Source organism: Notothenia rossii (assembly GCF_949606895.1).
Source record: "Notothenia rossii genome assembly, chromosome: 9".
NCBI lineage: Eukaryota > Metazoa > Chordata > Actinopteri > Perciformes > Nototheniidae > Notothenia > Notothenia rossii.
In genome coordinates this window covers 10,933,220-10,950,829 of record NC_136907.1, presented here as the reverse complement: position 1 = coordinate 10,950,829, position 17,610 = coordinate 10,933,220, and the positions used below count along the sequence as shown (strand labels likewise).

General features: G+C 39.5%; 2 protein-coding genes and 1 long non-coding RNA gene across 6 annotated transcripts in view; 1 reads left to right on the top strand and 2 right to left on the bottom strand.

Moving 5' to 3' along the window:
• Window positions 1-1,879: 1,879 nt before the first annotated feature.
• Window positions 1,880-8,727, bottom strand: LOC307017742 (V-type proton ATPase catalytic subunit A). The gene is made up of 15 exons (XM_079647504.1): window positions 8,545-8,727; window positions 7,857-7,956; window positions 7,423-7,551; window positions 6,993-7,207; window positions 6,781-6,918; window positions 6,544-6,695; window positions 6,254-6,416; window positions 5,986-6,094; window positions 5,649-5,771; window positions 4,726-4,840; window positions 4,210-4,273; window positions 3,917-4,120; window positions 3,589-3,683; window positions 2,707-2,878; window positions 1,880-2,614 (listed from the first exon to the last, which is right to left on the bottom strand). The coding sequence occupies exons 2-15, from the start codon at window positions 7,936-7,938 to the stop codon at window positions 2,522-2,524; spliced, it is 1,854 nt and encodes a 617-aa protein (XP_079503630.1). The 5' UTR covers window positions 7,939-7,956; window positions 8,545-8,727; the 3' UTR covers window positions 1,880-2,521.
• Window positions 8,728-9,204: 477 nt separating this feature from the next.
• wasf3a (WASP family member 3a) lies at window positions 9,205-15,389 on the bottom strand. Its single transcript, XM_079647512.1, has 9 exons — window positions 15,137-15,389; window positions 13,663-13,824; window positions 12,557-12,691; window positions 12,300-12,453; window positions 12,095-12,212; window positions 11,821-12,005; window positions 11,152-11,373; window positions 10,771-11,069; window positions 9,205-10,289 (listed from the first exon to the last, which is right to left on the bottom strand). The coding sequence occupies exons 2-9, from the start codon at window positions 13,793-13,795 to the stop codon at window positions 10,132-10,134; spliced, it is 1,404 nt and encodes a 467-aa protein (XP_079503638.1). The 5' UTR covers window positions 13,796-13,824; window positions 15,137-15,389; the 3' UTR covers window positions 9,205-10,131.
• LOC307017756 overlaps window positions 14,874-17,610 on the top strand; it is a 27,929-nt gene continuing 25,192 nt past the window's right edge. For all 4 annotated transcript variants that reach the window (XR_013802243.1, XR_013802244.1, XR_013802245.1 and 1 more), the window contains exon 1: window positions 14,874-14,996. This is a non-coding gene — a long non-coding RNA (uncharacterized lncRNA). The remainder of the gene's footprint in view (window positions 14,997-17,610) is intronic.

Below are 17,610 nucleotides of genomic sequence, written 5' to 3'. Positions count from 1 at the left end.
CTGAGCTGGACGAGTGTGTGTAGGAGAAACATGACAGGCACTCATAGATGAAAGAGTGAGGGATGATCCACAGGGCAGCCCCACCCTCTGGGATCATATTTCCTCCCACAAGCAACATGAACTCACCGCTCAGTGCTCACACACAGAATTACCAGATAACTCCTGTGTTTATATACTTGCAACACTGGTAATTAACAGTGAGAATGTGTTAAGTGATCCCTGCAGGGCGGTTTTCCTTTCTCTTGCCCTCCTGATGATCTATTAGAAGTGACAGCTTTGAAAACACCGCACACCGGCGTCTGGAGGATGAGAAGCTGTTAATACCAAGAAGTTCAAGAGGTTGCAAGTGCGAGAGGCATCTGTTTACATAGACATGATAGTCAATATAAAAAGTATTTAAATATTCTTTTTCACTTTCAGGTCATTTAATGTGTTCCTCACAGAACTACACACAGAAAAAAGTAGTTAATCGATTGACAGAAAAAATAAATTTAGAAATTATTTTGAAACGTTTTTTAATTATTTTCAAATGTATTTTCTAATATGTTGTTTTCTTGGGTTTTGTATTGCTTTTATTGCTCTTCCTACTAGATGTTTATACATTTTCCTGATGATACTGGCATTCCTCTACTTCCAATTTTCAATGTAGAGCGCTTTCTTGTAGATAAGTACTTTACAGTAAGGTGATACTTAAGTAAGGGATCTGAATGCTTCCACACGTACTGCACACACTGCTCAAATGTCAGTCGTTAAAAACTGAACAATGAGATCAAGAGAGGCAGATGCATTGTGGACTATAGGCTGGTATATCCTGGGAGCATTGAAGCTTCTTAATGTCTGCAGCAGGGTGAGTCTGGACGGATGAATCAATGCAGAGAAAAGATGCTGCTCTCGCTCCTGCGGGTTGAGCTCATGAGCTTCCATTAGACTTGATGGAGGCCGGAACCCGAGATAAGGGCTCTAATCCATTTTGGGAGAATTAATGCTGCGAGTCGGGCCAAGAGTACATGCTCAGGATTTCACATCAGCAAACTAAAACAGATGCTTGGATTGAAAAAAAAGTGACAAGTGAGTGGACAGATAAAGGGGATATAGGCCTTGCTTTTTTTTTCTTCAAAAACTGTAATTACAGCGTACAGTGGAGGTAATCTGTGTTAGATGCCTGTAATATGGGTAAAAACAGGTATAATGACAGTGTAAATTGGTAAAAAAGGGTCATATTACAAAAATGAAATGTCTAATTTAGCCTTTTTGTATGTGCCCATTAAAAGGTTAAGAGTCCTAGGAGGTTTTAATTTGACAAAATTTGGCACAGCATGTTAAATGTGAAATAAAAGCATTTGTTATGGATGATTGCCTAAAAAGGTAATGGTAATTCAATCCAGGCATGACAAACAGTTTTTAAATGGACATAATATACTGTAATTTACACTATAGTCAATGAAAATCTATATTTTAGCTTACTCTTCCAAAGCTACTCAAACCTAATGTATGGACAATATAATGGTTTAAATTGTTATTCAAACAAAACAAGCCTTTTTCTAACCGTCACCCTGCAGCATTCAAACAGCATGTGTGCGCCACCTAGAGGTGAAAGTCTTTCACTGAACATCTGTGTGTTCATGAGTTGGAGCAGTTAAGGTGAGTACTCAGACTCTGAGCTTTCAAAGCCAAAACTTTATTTAAATAAACTTTATGACGACTACAATTTGTAATCAAATATATTTTACTGTCAATCTTTCAGAGGAGTGAAGTTTGCTTTGTAAATCAATGTCTGCACATTTTTGGAGAAACTGGAAATATACATTTTGAAAGTGATCTTGTCATCAACTTTGTCAACACACTCCCCATGCTCATGATGAATAAATACATACTGCCAGTCATTTAAACATTTATTTCAGGAGACAGCAACAACCCACAAATATAATAGAGACATATTTTATAACACAACTCTAACAGAATCATTCATTCACAGTTTTGCACATAATATCAAGTATATTTTCCACAACATCACTATCACACTTTAAGAGCTTGAAGACTTTTTACCCTCTGATATTCAGTTTCGCAGTGTATCTGTCCCTTTACCCGTGCGCATTTCCCACTTGATTAATAATCTGTATTGATCCCCGCCACATCTGAAGAAAAATAAACTCCCTTGCCTGTCATTGATGCAGCGATTGGTTGAGTGCAAGTACAGCATCATACTGGGGCCCACTGATTTTAACCACAACATAACGATGTAGATCTATAAGTGCAATGCAATGGGCTGAAAGTGTTGCTACATCCGCAGAGCAGATTGCATTTTTCAGTATGGTGTTCATGAGAAAAGAAGAGTCCAAAATCAACTAAATGAAATGGAAACGTGTGCAGGAATGTACAAGGGGATGTAAACACAGAGGAATTCAATAGTTCACATGACTGAGGCAGACGTTAAGAACACGGGCCAAACAATGTTTCACTGCACTGGGGTTTGGATATTTGGGGTTTGGATATTTGGGAGATGTACTGAGAGGTAGGTAACTCATTCCTCCAGGGTCCTGAAGGCGTTCTGCATGTCTTCCAAAAGCTGGGCGAACTCCGCTTTGATCTTCGTTTCACCGTCCTTCACAGGGTCCTAAAGAATCCAACGGACAGCGAATAAGTTATTTACCTTGAGTATAACTAGACACATTTATCTCCAACACAAAGTGAGGAACAATGGCGTACCTTGAACTTCATGGAGCTGATTTTGTACAGGATCTCTCCCATGTGCTCCCGGATCATGGACCAGGTGATTTTGTTGTCGCTCTGAGCTGTGGTCTCCACGGCGTGCCGGGCCATGTCGTAGAAAGCAATCATGTTGGAGAGGATGCCCACAGTTTTGTAGAAGGGGCAGAACCTGCGTGTGTGGACAGAAGAATGTGTGAACTCACAGTTTTGGGTTATAGAATAAACAAGAAAAACAAAACTATTTCAGCATTTTTTTGTTATTCCATGATTTCAACAGAAATCAACTCGTGTCTTAGAAGACATGTGGAGATGCTGTAGTAAAGGCAATATTTTCTAACAATGTGTTCCTGGTTTCAGAATAAAAATATGGTGTATTTATGGGAAATGTGTTTTTCTGACAGTTGCTCCATTTTATAATGTCATAAAATAAAATATAAATTAGACAAAAACAGATCAATATAATAAGAAGCAAAACTAAAAAGTTAATTAAAATGATAAAATATAATAAAGATATTTATATAAACATAATTAAAGTAAAAATATCAAATAAATGATCAAAATAATTAAAACCGAACAAATATATTGACAAACATAAGAAGTTGAAGTAACAAATAGGCACATCGTACTGATATATATATATATATATATATATATATATATATATATGGATGCTGATGTTGAAGTACGTCCTTGTGCCTAGTAAGTATTGAGGGAGGATATTTATGAAAGAAAATCCCTATTTAATTTGTTTGCTTCAATTGTTGTTGTGGAGAAAAAAAGTTTTCAATGTACTATTTATTTAAAAGGTTGTAGAGCCATTTCAAGCCTTCTGATGGTGAAACATGTGTTTTTGGTTGGTGAGATTCTTTTGTTTTGTACCTGTCGTAGGGGGTGTAACCGTTCTGCTGCAGGAAGTCGTCCTTAATGAGCTTTGCAACTTCTAGAGTGATCTTATCGCTCTCAGCAAGAGAAGCCTGTGAACAAAACAAGTTCCTACAGATCAGTACTTATCTTCTCTTTTCAGAGTTGTTGATTAACCAGGTTAGCATGCTTAGAAATAAATGATTGACTAACAGAAGCCCCTCATACAGATTTCTCACACCAAAAGCAGCAATTACCTAGTTGTAAAATACATGCATTTGGGAAATTATATGTAGAAATTAATTCAAAAGGGGAACCATGTTATATAATCTATAGTCGGACTCACCTTGCCCACAAGCTGTACGATTTCAGCCAGGTCTTCTTCCTCCTGTAGGATCTCCTTGGCTTTTGTACGCAGAGGAACAAACTCGGGGAAATGTTTGTCGTAATGTTCATCAAGAGCGCGTGTGTATTTGCTGTAGCTAATCAGCCAGTTCACAGAGGGGAAGTGTTTCCTCTGTGCCAGCTTCTTGTCCAATCCCCAGAACACCTACAAAATACAAAAACAAATGTTTAACTAAAAACTTAGAAGGTCAAATGTTAAGACGAAGGGCTAAAGAGCCAAAAGCCATCACTCACCTGAACAATGCCCAATGTGGCTGAAGTGACAGGGTCAGAGAAATCTCCACCAGGGGGAGACACACTAAGAGGAAAGCACAGAATTTAAGGAGAAGTCAGTCAGATAAAAAAGTGTTGAGTGCTGAGCTGAGGTTTGTTTTGTTACCAAAAAGGGAATACAAAAAAAAACTAATCACAAACTCTAGATGTCAAATACCTTTAAACACAAATCACATTGAACATCACACATAATAAAAAGTAAAGGAAGTTGAACACTAAAGGCAGTCCAAAAACATGCTGTGTAGCTACAAAACTTTGATTTGATTTCCAACCATGCACTGGTCTCAGTACATTTTAAAAGGCAACGGCAATGAGGTTTGTGAAACTTGAATCTTTGACACAGGAAGTTTTAGGTATGAAATTCATTTAGAATCCTTGGTCTTTGTTTAATCCACCTACTATAAGTACATTTCAATGTTATGCATTGTGTCCAATTGTATAGCAGATGTTGGGGATAAAAAAAGTATATCCACTCACGCTCCTACGATGCTAACGCTGCCTTCCCTCTCTGGATTTCCCAGGCACTTCACACGTCCGGCGCGCTCATAGAAGGAGGCGAGTCTGGCGCCCAGGTAAGCAGGATACCCGCTGTCTAAACACAACAACATACAAAAACTGTGTCACAGGTAGGGATGCATAGCGGTATCCGGTATTACCGAAATACCGGTTACTGGTGGCTACGGTATACCGTACCGAAATCAGATCCGGTTTCGAAGCTTTAAAAAAAAAAAAAAATTAAATTAAATTTTAAAAGTGAGTCCATGGTCCGTGATGGCGGGCGTTATAAATTAGATTGCATAATCGTTTTTCTTCATATTTTATGTATTTTTCATTGTTTGTTCAATATTAGAAAGGTAAAAGTCCCACAAATGAACTTTGATGGGATTGTTTTCTCTCACCAGTGAAGGTAAATGTTGATTTTAAAGATGAGATTTGTTACTTTGTGCAATGCCGAGATCTCATGACCATTATTCTATTATGTATTTGTTCTCTAGTCGAATCTCTGGTTTAACATGAATTATAACGGTGCTCTAACGGTCTGTTTGCATTGACAAGATGTGCTATTCACGCAGCACACCTGATGGCGGTTGTTATAAAAGATATTCCATAATCGGTTTTCTTCATATTTTTAATGTATTTTTCATTGTTTGTTCAGTACTAAAAAGGTCCAAGAAGTCCCACAATTGAATTTAATATTCATTTGACATGTTAACTATATCGTAAAGCGCTTCATGGGAGTAATTGTGGGATGATACATTTTCAAAGTATCACGATATGTATCGGTTGAGTATCGGTATCGTTCAGTGGTATCGGTATTGTAAAAAAGTCAACGATATGCATCCCGAGTCACAGAGTCCTTGCAAATCATTATAAATGAACCACATCCATCAAGAACTTACCAGCAGGCATTTCAGCTAATCTTCCAGAAATTTCTCTCAGAGCTTCGGCCCATCGGGACGTGGAGTCGGCCATCATGCTCACATGGTAACCCATATCTCTGAAGTATTCGGACAGTGTGATCCCTGCAGAAGTAATTATAATACAGTTTACAAAAACAATCAAAAAGGAGGAAATACTTAAAAAAGGCATTTACTTTAGTTGTTGAGGTGATTTCAGGGCATTTACACAATTTCTTATGGAGGTGAATGATCTTAGTTCTTTCATTTTTAATGATCATATAATAGCATTTAATATATATAAAAGGACCCTTTTCATAATAAAGTGAATGCTTGGTACCTGTGTAAATGGAGGCCTCTCTGGCAGCCACAGGCATGTTGGATGTATTAGCAACCAGTGCTGTTCTCTTCATGATGCTCTCAGTCTTGCCATCGACCTCCATAGTAAGCTGTTGGACAAGCGCAGTGTTAACAAAATAAAATGTAAAGGATTGTTCTGTTTTTTCTCTTTACATGTTTTGTCCTTTTTAGCCCAAAAAAAAAGTAGATCAGTACTGAAATTCCCCATTTATTAACAATTTGAAAAACTCTTTGGTTCTTCCACCTACCTCTGGGAAATCACGCAGCACTTCAGACATCTCATTTCCACGCTCTCCGCAGCCAACGTACACAATGACGTCACTGTTGGAGTACTTGGACAAAGACTGCGAGATCACCGTCTTTCCACACCCAAAGGCTCCTGGGATAGCAGTGGTTCCACCCTGCACACAACTACAAAGCACAAACGTTAATTAGCAGCTTGCTGATTTTATTACAGAATAAAATAAGTGAAAACTGCCTTTATGAGTGTTCATAATGGAAAAAAGTTCAAACAGATCCTGAGGTATGGACCACTCACGGGAAAAGTGCGTCCAGAACCCTCTGCCCGGTCAGCAGCGGATGATTAGCAGGTAGCTTTTCTGTGACTGGGCGGATTTGTCGAACAGGCCACACCTGCATCATGGTGAACTTCTCCTTTATGCCTTCAAATTCCAGTTCAAGAACCACATCCTGAATTTGGGAAAAATCTGAAAATCAGCCTTGGGAATAGCTTTTTCCCAAACGATAGAGTTTTGCTTCCAGAGATAACACTCACAGAGATGTCGTAGTTTCCCTGTGGGGCTAGGTAGGTGACAGTGCCTCTGTTGCGAGGTGGAAGCATCATCTTGTGTTTTATCAAGGAGTTCTCATACACGATGCCGTAGATATCACCGCCTGTCACGTGACTGCCGACCTGCAAAGGAGATGAATTAGTCAGAATGGTTGCAGAGGACAGACATTCACAGCACACTCTGTTTTTCTTCTTACCCGAAGACTCTGGCCGGGGGAAAATTCCCATTTGAGGTCTCTGTTAAGAGCACCGATGTTTACTCCTCTTGGGATGTAGATACTTTGAGTCAGGTCGTTGATGTCTTTCAGTGGACGCTGGATACCGTCAAAGATGGAGCCCATGATGCCTGGGCCCAGCTCTACAGAGAGGGGCTTTCCCGTCCGAAGGACAGGGTCACCGACAGACACGCCAGCTGTGGCATCGAGTTAAGAAAAGACAATCAAACAGCATTGCCTTGACATATTAGGGTTTGTCTTTATATTCAGACTCGCATTATCAATAAGTGAAGTAGCTCTCAAATGTGTCTTTGGTAACTTAATAACATAAATTAAGTTTTAAGGAATATGATGACTGGCTTTGTGACATGTCTATCTACAAAGAAAGGTCACAAGGCAGCAGAAAGGATACAAGTCTCCTCGTAGACCTGGATGGTTGCCATGTCTCCCTCCAAACGGATGATTTCTCCCACCAGCTCACTGTGACCTACACGGACCAGCTCGTACATGGCGGCTCCGGCCATCGCTGTCGCTGTCACCACTGTTGTAGAAATACAGAAATTCATAATGAAAGAATTATAATTTGCATCCCCAGTGTTAATACTAATAATAGTGAAACATTTTAACAATGAAGCATATATGTACAAATGCATTTCAGAAAAAAAAAATACATATTTTAATTGTATTCCGGGGAGAAAATGATGTGTCGTTTTTATATATTCTCTGTTATTTTGTCTTTTAAAGTTGAAAGATTCAGAAGGAATTGTATCTGTGTAGTTGCGTTTGACATTGTAGGTGATAAACAACACAATATATTCACTAAAAGAGAGGAGCAATGAATCACACCTGGTCCAGAAACCCCATGAACAAATCCAAACTCGCTCTCTCGATCCTCATCCTGGATCTTAGCAAGTTTTGAGGTATCCATCTTGATCTTGGTTATATCCTGCAAAAAATTAGGAATTCATATGAGACACAGATGCTGTTAATTTACATTAAATTATCTCATAAGGCCCATTAAACATCGTTTAAAACACTGATAGCATGCAGTACCTCGTCATCATAGCTAATGACAGATTCACATCACGACGATATGGACACTAATATGATGCTATGACAAATTACAGCCAGCACAGTGCTGAAATAAATGACCAAGTCTAGGTCACAAGGTAAGCTGAGGCTTTAGCGCATTAGATGTGTTTTCCATTCACCCAGGGTCGAATATAAGCTACAATTGGGTACTCCTGTGAATCGCTGAGGTCATGTTAGCTAGCCAGATAGTAGCTTTATGTTGGTTTCTAGTACTACGCACACTGAACGCTGAGTAAAGCTGCGTTTTGCCTATGTATGCTGACATGACTTAAGTCAGGTTACTAGCTAGCATACACTAGCTTCTTCATCTTCATCATCATCACAGACAGTCCAAGCTAAATAAATGTTTTTTTGCGCAGTATTTGGTGCAACACTGGCATGAAATAACAAACGTTTGTACATTTATAATCTCATATTATATCGCTACTATAGATGTCTTTACCTTGTCTTAATATGCAGTTCTCCAGGTTAGTCTCCAACGTAGCAGCCTGAGGAGGAGCTTCACTCTGTTAATCACCTGCCAGGCACCGGACTGTCACGGGAAGAAAACATCTCCATTGTGGCTCCGCTGATTTCACTCGGTTGGCTGTCTGAGTGGAGCCAAGATGGCATCCGCAGCTCCACAGTTTCCTAGTCAACGATAAGTTCCTTATAAAAGACACTGACCTCTGCTGGATTTAAATGAAACATTCACCCCCAACAAACTAGGATACTTTCAATTTAGTTTAACATCAACGACCAATGTGTCTAACTGCAATTTTTTACATTTTACTTTTTTTGGCTAGAAATGGTACATACCTGGGTGAAGCCAGATGCAGATGGGAATTAGCTTTTAGCTAAACACTGACAGGCCTGCATAGTTTCTCTCCTTGAGAGTAATGTATTTTCATGCATGTTCCTTGTTCAATAAAGACACACTAACCCCTTTAAAACGTCATAAGTAAATTAATGTGCATCTTCTAACATGAACTGTAAAGTAAAGTGATAACACATTGAGTGGCTTATCTTATGGGTGAATCAACTATAACTGGGATAAACCCCTAAAAAACACAGGTACAAGAAAACAGCCGTTTTAGTTTATTAACATGTAACCTGTAACCTGTTGCTACTGTGGGATTATAGTTCATTGAGAGTTTTCTTGTAATATTGTTTTTTAATGATATGTTAACCTTTTCAAAAACACATCACAAAATTATATAATGGCAGAACAATACTGTATTCTGATTGGTCATGAGACCCTACTATACATACCATGGTTCACAAAATGAGGTAGCAAATACAAAACATTGAATGGAATTACTCATCAAACATACACATAATACAGGCAGGGGTACACTCATAGTCCAACATTATACCAGGGATGTGTAATTCCATAAAATTATGAAAATAAATTATAAAATGTAACACTTTGTCCTGCAACAATAAGGGGTGTTGTTACCTATACCTCCAGTGACAGTTCTGCTCTACTCAAGTTTCCCAGTAAACCATGACAGTGAGACAGCCTGCACAGTACCAGGATCCCGAAACTGAAGTAGCACAATGGCATATAGCCAATCGTTTCATTATTCATGGCTGTACTTTTCTTACTCTGTCACGTCAAAAGGTGAAAAAGGCCTTGCACCGGGACCTCAGTTTTAAGCTTTACTGCACATTTCATCAATGGTTTTGTTGTGTTCAAGGTGTCAGTTAATCAGGGAAGGACATTTATTAGAACACACACTTGAGATTGAAAAAAGTGAGAAAACAAACTGGCTCACATTTAATCAGTGGTAGAAAACAAAACAATCAGTTATCATTCAATTGATAGCCTACATTATCATTTTTTGAATTGTAGAAGTTCGTGCTCATGCAAATTCTTCATGAAAGTTAATGTGGCAGGACATTAATAATACAAAATGAGGTGACAGCAGTTGGTTGGTGTGTTGAGTCCACTAGATGGAGCCAAAGAAAGTGATTCACAGTTTTGCTTTGTTTGCTCTAAAGATCCAATAAAGCAAAGCTTCATCCAGGTGCTACACTTTGGGTTAGGTCAGTCTGACCACTCGTTTTCATCCAGCTCAGAGTCGTCTTCAGAGTCAGTGTACTCCACCGCAATACGGCGGGACAAGATGGTGGCCACGTCGTTCCCTGCCGGCTGCCGCTTGTTCTGCTGCTCCTGCTGCTCTTGAACTTGCTTCAGCTGGATGCCTAATAAAAGCAAATACAGTATATTAAATCAAATCAAATATTGTACATACACAATATATTTGTATATGGTCATATAGTCCTGCAGGAAAAAATGCAAAATAAAGGATTTTACACACCAGGGTTATTTATGGAGGGGATTTAATTAACAGGATTTGATTTTTACACAGCGAAATAGCATTGTAGTCATCTTCTTCTGGAGCAAAGTCGATTTTTCTGAGCTTTTGCTATATGGGGAATATGTTGAGTTGAACTGTATTTATGAGGATACAAAATTAAAACTGAAGCTAATCTAAAAAAAACGTTATTTCCCTTTTCAACTAGACCGAGAAAGCTCATGTGAAATCAACACCTTGTTCATCCGCTTTTACCTTTTCACAATAAAAGTTCTTAACATATAATATTCACAGAAGAGTATTTTTGCATTTTCTTGATGTGTATTTGAAACTCTCCTGGTATGTAAACGTGCCAAGTCCTAACTCACCCATGCGGATGGCGGACAGCAGGTCACTTCTCGCATCTTTCACAGGTTTAGCCTCAGCTCTGCTGCCTTCACTGTGTCCTACTAGGTGTAAGGGTGCAGCTGGGGGAGGGAGAGGTGGAGGTGGAGGTCCTGGGGGAGGAAGAAACATGTGTGGCCCTGGAGGAGGTACTGGTGGAAGTGCATAGCCGGGGCCTACGTGCAAGACTCCATTATGTGGCGTTGGTGGTAGAGCACCCAGAGGAAAACCAAAGGCTGTCTGGGCTGATGAGATGGGTGGGCCTGGAGGAGGAGGGGGGGAGCTGGAAATTAAAAAAAGAGGATTATATTGCAGTAGAAATAAGGAGATATATTTATTTATCTGATTGTGCAACAAAAACCTACTTGTAATCTGCAGGTGTCCGCATTGAACCATTAATTCGGTCTGCAGCGTGAAGCTCTGCTGTGGCGTAGGTTACTCTCTTGTAGTCGACATCAATGCTGTGGTATTCATGCTCCACAGGTGGTGAGGGGTGTGCATTCCCGGGCACGTAATCACGTGACTTGGCACGGTTATAAGCAGTTTGAGCAGGCACTGGAGGGATGGGGTAGGCTGGGAGGTCAGGCCTGGATAAACAAAGAAAAATAACAGTTGCTTTCACATATCCAGATGGTGGATTTGTGGTTATAATATCGAAAGTGAAGCCTTACATAACAAAGATATTGAAGATAGGATCAACCGAAAAATAATAAAGCAAAGCTTAGATTGTATTCCTCCAAATCCCTCAATACAGTTTCCAGAATTACATTTTTTGCCTTGATTAACATATTTCTGCATAAAACAGTGTTTTTACAGGTATTTTTTTAAAGAAAAATGTTGCCTTCCTTAGAAATGTTAAACTAAAGATTGAGAGGGACAGAGGGATGATATTTTAGGTCGTCCAGACAATCCTTGTGGTATTTCATGTTTTGCATTTTTTCAGTATCATCCAGTATTATTCTCTGTTTGTGAAATTTAGAATGTTGATTTCATCTAAAGAAACAAATGATCTTGTTTGCATCTAAAGCACTAACCTGCCATCTGGAGAGAGCGAGCCCTCAGATGATGCCCCCTGGCGGAGAGTCTGCGGGTGGCGATGATCTGGACGATGCTCTTTATCGAAGGCCATCATGTTCCACTGTTGCCTTCTGTTTCGAACCTTTCTCACCTTCTTCACTTCGCGCTGAAGGGTGCTGCCCTCCACACATCGCTTCTGTTCCTGGAAGAGGTGGGTAGAAAAGGATGATGAGAACGCATCTTACAAATAAAAGTATAAAACATAAAGCAGTGGGTAGAGTATGCTCTCACCCGTTGCCTCCGCCTTTCTTTCCTCTTGTCCTCTGTGTCCTGAAGCATTTTCTCCTTCCACAGTTCAAAAAAGTACGACGGGTCTGAGTAGTATTTCATCGCATCAATGGAATCCTCTCTGTATTTAATCACAATTTCACAAATGAAATGAGATGACTGGAAACGTAACCATTTTAGATGTTAGATTTGACAATGCGTGCATTACCTGTAGGCAGTGAGGGTGCTGAGGGGTGGAGGCTTGTCGCTGCTGTTGTGCATCTCAGCGACTGAGTTGGGTATGCTGTCTTGACACAAAACCTGCTGGTCCTGCACAGTAGAGCTTTTAAATGCCTTCCTCATGTTAATGTCCTGAAGGGAAACTACACAGAAGCAACACAGAGGTTTCACGTTTAATAGAAAGCATGTGAGAGTAAAAGAAAAAGAAGGTATTCAAACAACAGACATCATTTCCAGTGAACTAACCTTCCTCCACGCTGGAGTCCAGCTGTGTGACCTTGACGGCCAAGCGGTCTATGCGGTCCTGGAGAGAGTTGGCGCGCACATAAAAAGTGTTGGCCTCGTCGAAAAGCTCGCCAAAAACATTTTCTGCTTGTGTACCTGCAACCAGAGCAGGAAGAAAGGGAAGGAAGGAAATGAAAAGGTGTTTCAGACCCAAGATAAAAAATGAAGGGCATGACACATACAATTTGTCATATGTATATTTCTGAATCTACATTATGTCTGGATTATCCATAAAGTGTTTGGTCCCTGGACTGCACATAATAGCATTAATGGCACACGTCAGACAGCTCAGATCCTCTTAATGTAGGAGCTATCATTAGAATAGCTCGGCCTGTGTCTCCGCCCACTTACTCTCCATCTTATCGGCCTGTGATACAAAGCTTTACGGTAAACTCTAAGCCCTGTAACTTCACTAAATCCATGACACACACACATATGAGCACACACATAAGAACACAAAACAAACACATAAGCTACTAGTAGACTCCTAGGATGGGTAAAATGCAGAGGCCAAATGTCACTGTGTGTGCGCCATCTGCTCTGCATGTGTGACCATTAACGAGGGTTTCATCCCTCCGATTCTATCTATCGATTATGTCTATCTACTCAGGCACAACAGATGTCCAGGAGAACATTTGCTTTATAAAATAGTCTTTCCCCATTTTACTCAGTGACGGTTATACACAACAAACACACACACAGGTTGGTATATTAAAGCTTATTTAGAAATTGTCCACCATATTTTAAAACACACTTTCTCTGTACACATTGGATTTTTAGACTGTACAAAGTTAATTTACCGATTTTTGCTCACACAAAAATGTGAAATGATCGGTTATCAGCCAATAATCAAGTAATTATTGTTTATAGGTATCAGCTGAACATTTTCCCTTTTCTGCATCACCAATATGGCACTGATAAAAAGTCAACCAATGCATCATTGTAATTGTATGTGCTTTTTTTACGATGTTGAAGCAGGCCATAAAGCTTCTCTCTTGTTATAATCACACGTTAAACAAGCATCCAAACATACTTTGATACGAACATAGTAGTCTCAGTGATCTTACTCAGACTACTGAGCTGGCGGATGATGGTGGACAGCGTGTTGTTGGTTACACATTCCAGCTCGTTGCCAATCCTATCAGGCACTGCACCGTGGCACAGGTGCCGAGGCTGAATGTTTCTCTTTACCAAAGGCATGACCTCCTCTCACATCTCGACCACAGCACCTGTTGGGGGACAGAGGACAGCTTATTGTATACCAGTAAAACCTGCACTGCAACTATCAACATATTAAGCCTTATTCATAAAAATATATCTACGTTTATCAAACACGTTGTCCTATTTCATGCACTTTCCTTCTCTTTCGCTGCAACTTCACTGGAAACAGATACATATGTTGTTAGTTGTTATCTAAACGGAATTTAACATTTAAGTCAGCAGACAATTAGCCTTTGATGTTTGGATTATATTAGTTTAAAAGATTGCAGAGTGTGTTGACTGGGCCAATTGCTGTTGAATGTCACATGTATCACCACCTATCAAAGTAGAACACCTATTGTACGTTTTTGGGCTCTTAAAATGGATCAAACATGCTAAGCAACAGCTGTTTTATTCAGCGAGTTCATTGTTATAAAACAAAAGTAGCAGTTTTTCAGGTAAATGTGCTAGTCACTTTACACTCCTTTATCGAATAGACGTAAAACAAGGGACTGAGTGATTACCAATAATTACCGACTGTGGTTAGCCAGCACGTTAGAAACAATAAGAACATCAACTTACCATAAATATTAATATTCTTTGCAACATGGCAAACAAATCACAGAGAACCCCTGAATGTTTAATTACCCGGGGGAGAATAGAGCTGCTTCACTGACAGTGAGTTTGGAGCCATAGAACCAGGAAAAAACTTTAGCCCACATTTAAGCAATTTTGATCAAATATGAATAATAAAATAAAACCATCATTTGGGGTCAATTTCTCAGTTTCTAAGTAAGCAACATTGTTTGACTGTCAACAGTGTGTACTAAAGCAATGTCAAAATGTATATGAATGAAAGCCTAGAAAGGAGTTTTTTTCTGAAATGAAGCTAATGGCAGAATTAGAAAAACAATTTTTTTTAAATGTACTATTAGGAAGTAAACTTAACAAATTGACAATACAAAGATCCCAACCAAAGTGTAAAACATGTTTGGACTGTCGTTATTGTATAAAAATAGCCTATTTAAAAAAGTGTTTTTATGGCGACAATTACCCACAATCCCCCGCGTGATATAAATCCGCACTTTGCTACTATGCTAGCTGCTGGACGTTCATCGCTGTTGTGGAGGCGCCAGAGAGCGGCTGACCTTTCATAGAAATGTTTGTTCTTCTTGACTAAACGTTTAACTTCACACAGCAGGTAACATTTTCAATAACGTACATGAAACATGGGATATTTAACAACATATTGGTGGTACCACAAGACAGTTAAAAAACAAACTAGTATCTCTCCTAGCATAGAGTTTCCGTTGGGCTAGCTTGATTGTTGGTTCAACCTACGTTTGTTTTGACGTCAGCACGCTGGGGAGCTGCGGTGAAGGTCTGGTCCGAGCTGTTTTATCCAAAACAAACAAACAATTTGCTGGCTTGCTTCAGTCGTGCGCTGGACATTGATAGTAGTCATCTCTGCGGGGCGGAGTTCACTCTGAAAACAAATCTCTTAGGTTCAAATCACAGCTTGAGCCATGAGGGGATTTGGCCAGCAGCTTTACTCCTGTCATCCAATCACAGCTATCATGCCAGCCTGGGACATCCAGTGTTTTATTTCCGCATCTATCAGTCCTTTTTATGGACTATGACTCATTAGCTGCCTTCTATGAATTGCATAATAATATATCAGTTTTCCATTAGAAATAGTTGTAACCTGCTATGAACACATGTTTTTATCAATGATGATTATAAATGATTTACTAGTACAAATAAATCTTCTTAGAATTACTTATTTGGACAAATGTTTGGCCTTTTACCTGACAGTGATTTCTTTGATACAGTCTAATTTATTTACTCACTATAGTTTCAACAAATGGATTTCTGAGGTCCAAAAGTAGGCCACATTTTTTTCTGCAGACTTCAATATACTTTCAGAAATAGTCCTCATGCGTTTGGTCAGAAATGTGTTTTTATTTTAGTCTTCGTCAACTGTTCTCCCTTTTCTACAATTTTTGTTTCAAACCATCCATCAGCATAAACAGCAGTATGTCAGTCCCTGTCCTGGTGCATTAACATTGTAGAGGGCCGACCTGGATTATAAGAGAAAAGAGACACTCAGCATTTGATTGGAAAGCTACACACACACACACACACACACACACACATACACACACACACACACACACACACACACACACACTGCTCTTTTATCACAGATGGCATCATCTGGATTGCAGGAAGGACTAGTGTAACCCAGATATAGGGGCTTATGATTCTAAAACTCATTGTTACATGAGTATTGTTTCAGGCAGACATTGTTAAATGCATCAATGATGTGATCTGCATTGAAGACATTTGATTGATATAAGAAAAAAGCTAACAGAGTAGTACTCGTACAAAGTAAGAGGCTAGGATACAGCGGACACGTTTTTTCTCATATTTTTTCTTAACAATATGCAAATTCACTAACTAAAACTTAGTTAAATAGCTTTTTTCTTATAATACTTTCATAACAAAATTTATTGTTTTTTAACAGAAGAATATCCTTGCTGTCCTCAGGGAGATATTAGAAAAAAGAACTATTTCTCTTTATTTGATACATGACGTCCATTTGCTGTTAAGCCTGGGAGCAAAGCATTGCCCTGAGGGGTCTCCTCCATATTTTAGACGCTGCTATAATCTCTTGGCCAGCTCAGAAGTATTAACCCCAATACTGTGCTTACCCTTTCCCATTATCGCCATCATTGACCCTGCTGGTTCCACACAATGCATCCAACAACCAGCTTACCCACTTACTGCACAGCGGCCCAAACACTAACACCTCCATCATCCATTACACACAGACGCCCACACTGCCTCTCCTCTGATATTTGTCCTCCTATTATGGCTTTCTGGTCCTACTCCATATTGATCATAGCCAATGCCTTGTCAGTTATTACCCAGTGAGTGGCCACCACATACACACACACCTACACACACACTGAGCTTTTCATTACATTTCATTTAGCCAACGCTTTTATCCAAAGCAAATTTCAGTAAGCGCATTAAACCATGAAGATACTCTATCAAAAAAGCAAGAAATCTCAAGTACATTATCTTTTAGCAGGCCAAACCATTGCAGCTGTGTCAAAATGCAGTGTATACATCCTTAACACTCATGTTTGTCTTTAATACTTGTAGTCCACACTGTCTAACTGTATAAATGGAAAGCCATGTTTAAGAAGTTATTCAGGATCACTTTATCTGTAAAACCCATGGCTGCTCTATAGAGTCTTGAAACATTTAATCGCTTCCTCAGTGTGTAGGAAACTTCACTCTTTGGAGTTTCAAGGTTTCAATACGATGAGGTTCAATAACAGCGCTGCTGATACCTTTATTCGATTAAAAGGGTATATACATTTGTTATTTACTCCCCAAAGTTTAAAAAAGTAACCCCAATGTTTTAATCTCAACTAATGTAAGATCATGGTTTAAGTGGCATTATGGGACATGAAGGGTGGAGCACGTCAAAGTTAGGGCGCCTAAGCTTCACCTGATTAGATTTTTGTATCTTTTTAACTGTCTTCTGCAGAAAAAGTCAAATTGGCATAGGGTTGTTGCTTTCAACTTGTTTTTAACTTGTCTATTAAGCAGTCATTGGGTTCAAACTGGGTGTTTCTCAATGTCGAGGACGCTTGCTTGGTAGCACATGTCTTCCTAGTCACTTGCTTCAGAAGCGAGGCAAGAATCCTTCCTAGCCTCTGAAAACGAAGAATTGTGGAACAGGCTAACAGGCGTGCAGGTGTGCGTCATATGCGAGGCCCCGCCTTAAATGGAGCGCGATT

Coding starts and splice junctions, on each gene's coding strand:
- LOC307017742 (XM_079647504.1), bottom strand. CDS start 7,938: ATGGATACCTCAAAACTTGCTAAGATCCAGGATGAGGATCGAGAGAGC. Junction 7,552..7,856: donor TCATGGGGTTTCTGGACCAG/GTGTGATTCATT, acceptor TTTCTACAACAG/TGGTGACAGCGACAGCGATG. Junction 4,121..4,209: donor CCACATTGGGCATTGTTCAG/GTGAGTGATGGC, acceptor TGTATTTTGTAG/GTGTTCTGGGGATTGGACAA.
- wasf3a (XM_079647512.1), bottom strand. CDS start 13,795: ATGCCTTTGGTAAAGAGAAACATTCAGCCTCGGCACCTGTGCCACGGT. Junction 11,070..11,151: donor CGGACACCTGCAGATTACAA/GTAGGTTTTTGT, acceptor TTTAATTTCCAG/CTCCCCCCCTCCTCCTCCAG. Junction 10,290..10,770: donor GCTGTCCGCCATCCGCATGG/GTGAGTTAGGAC, acceptor TGCTTTTATTAG/GCATCCAGCTGAAGCAAGTT.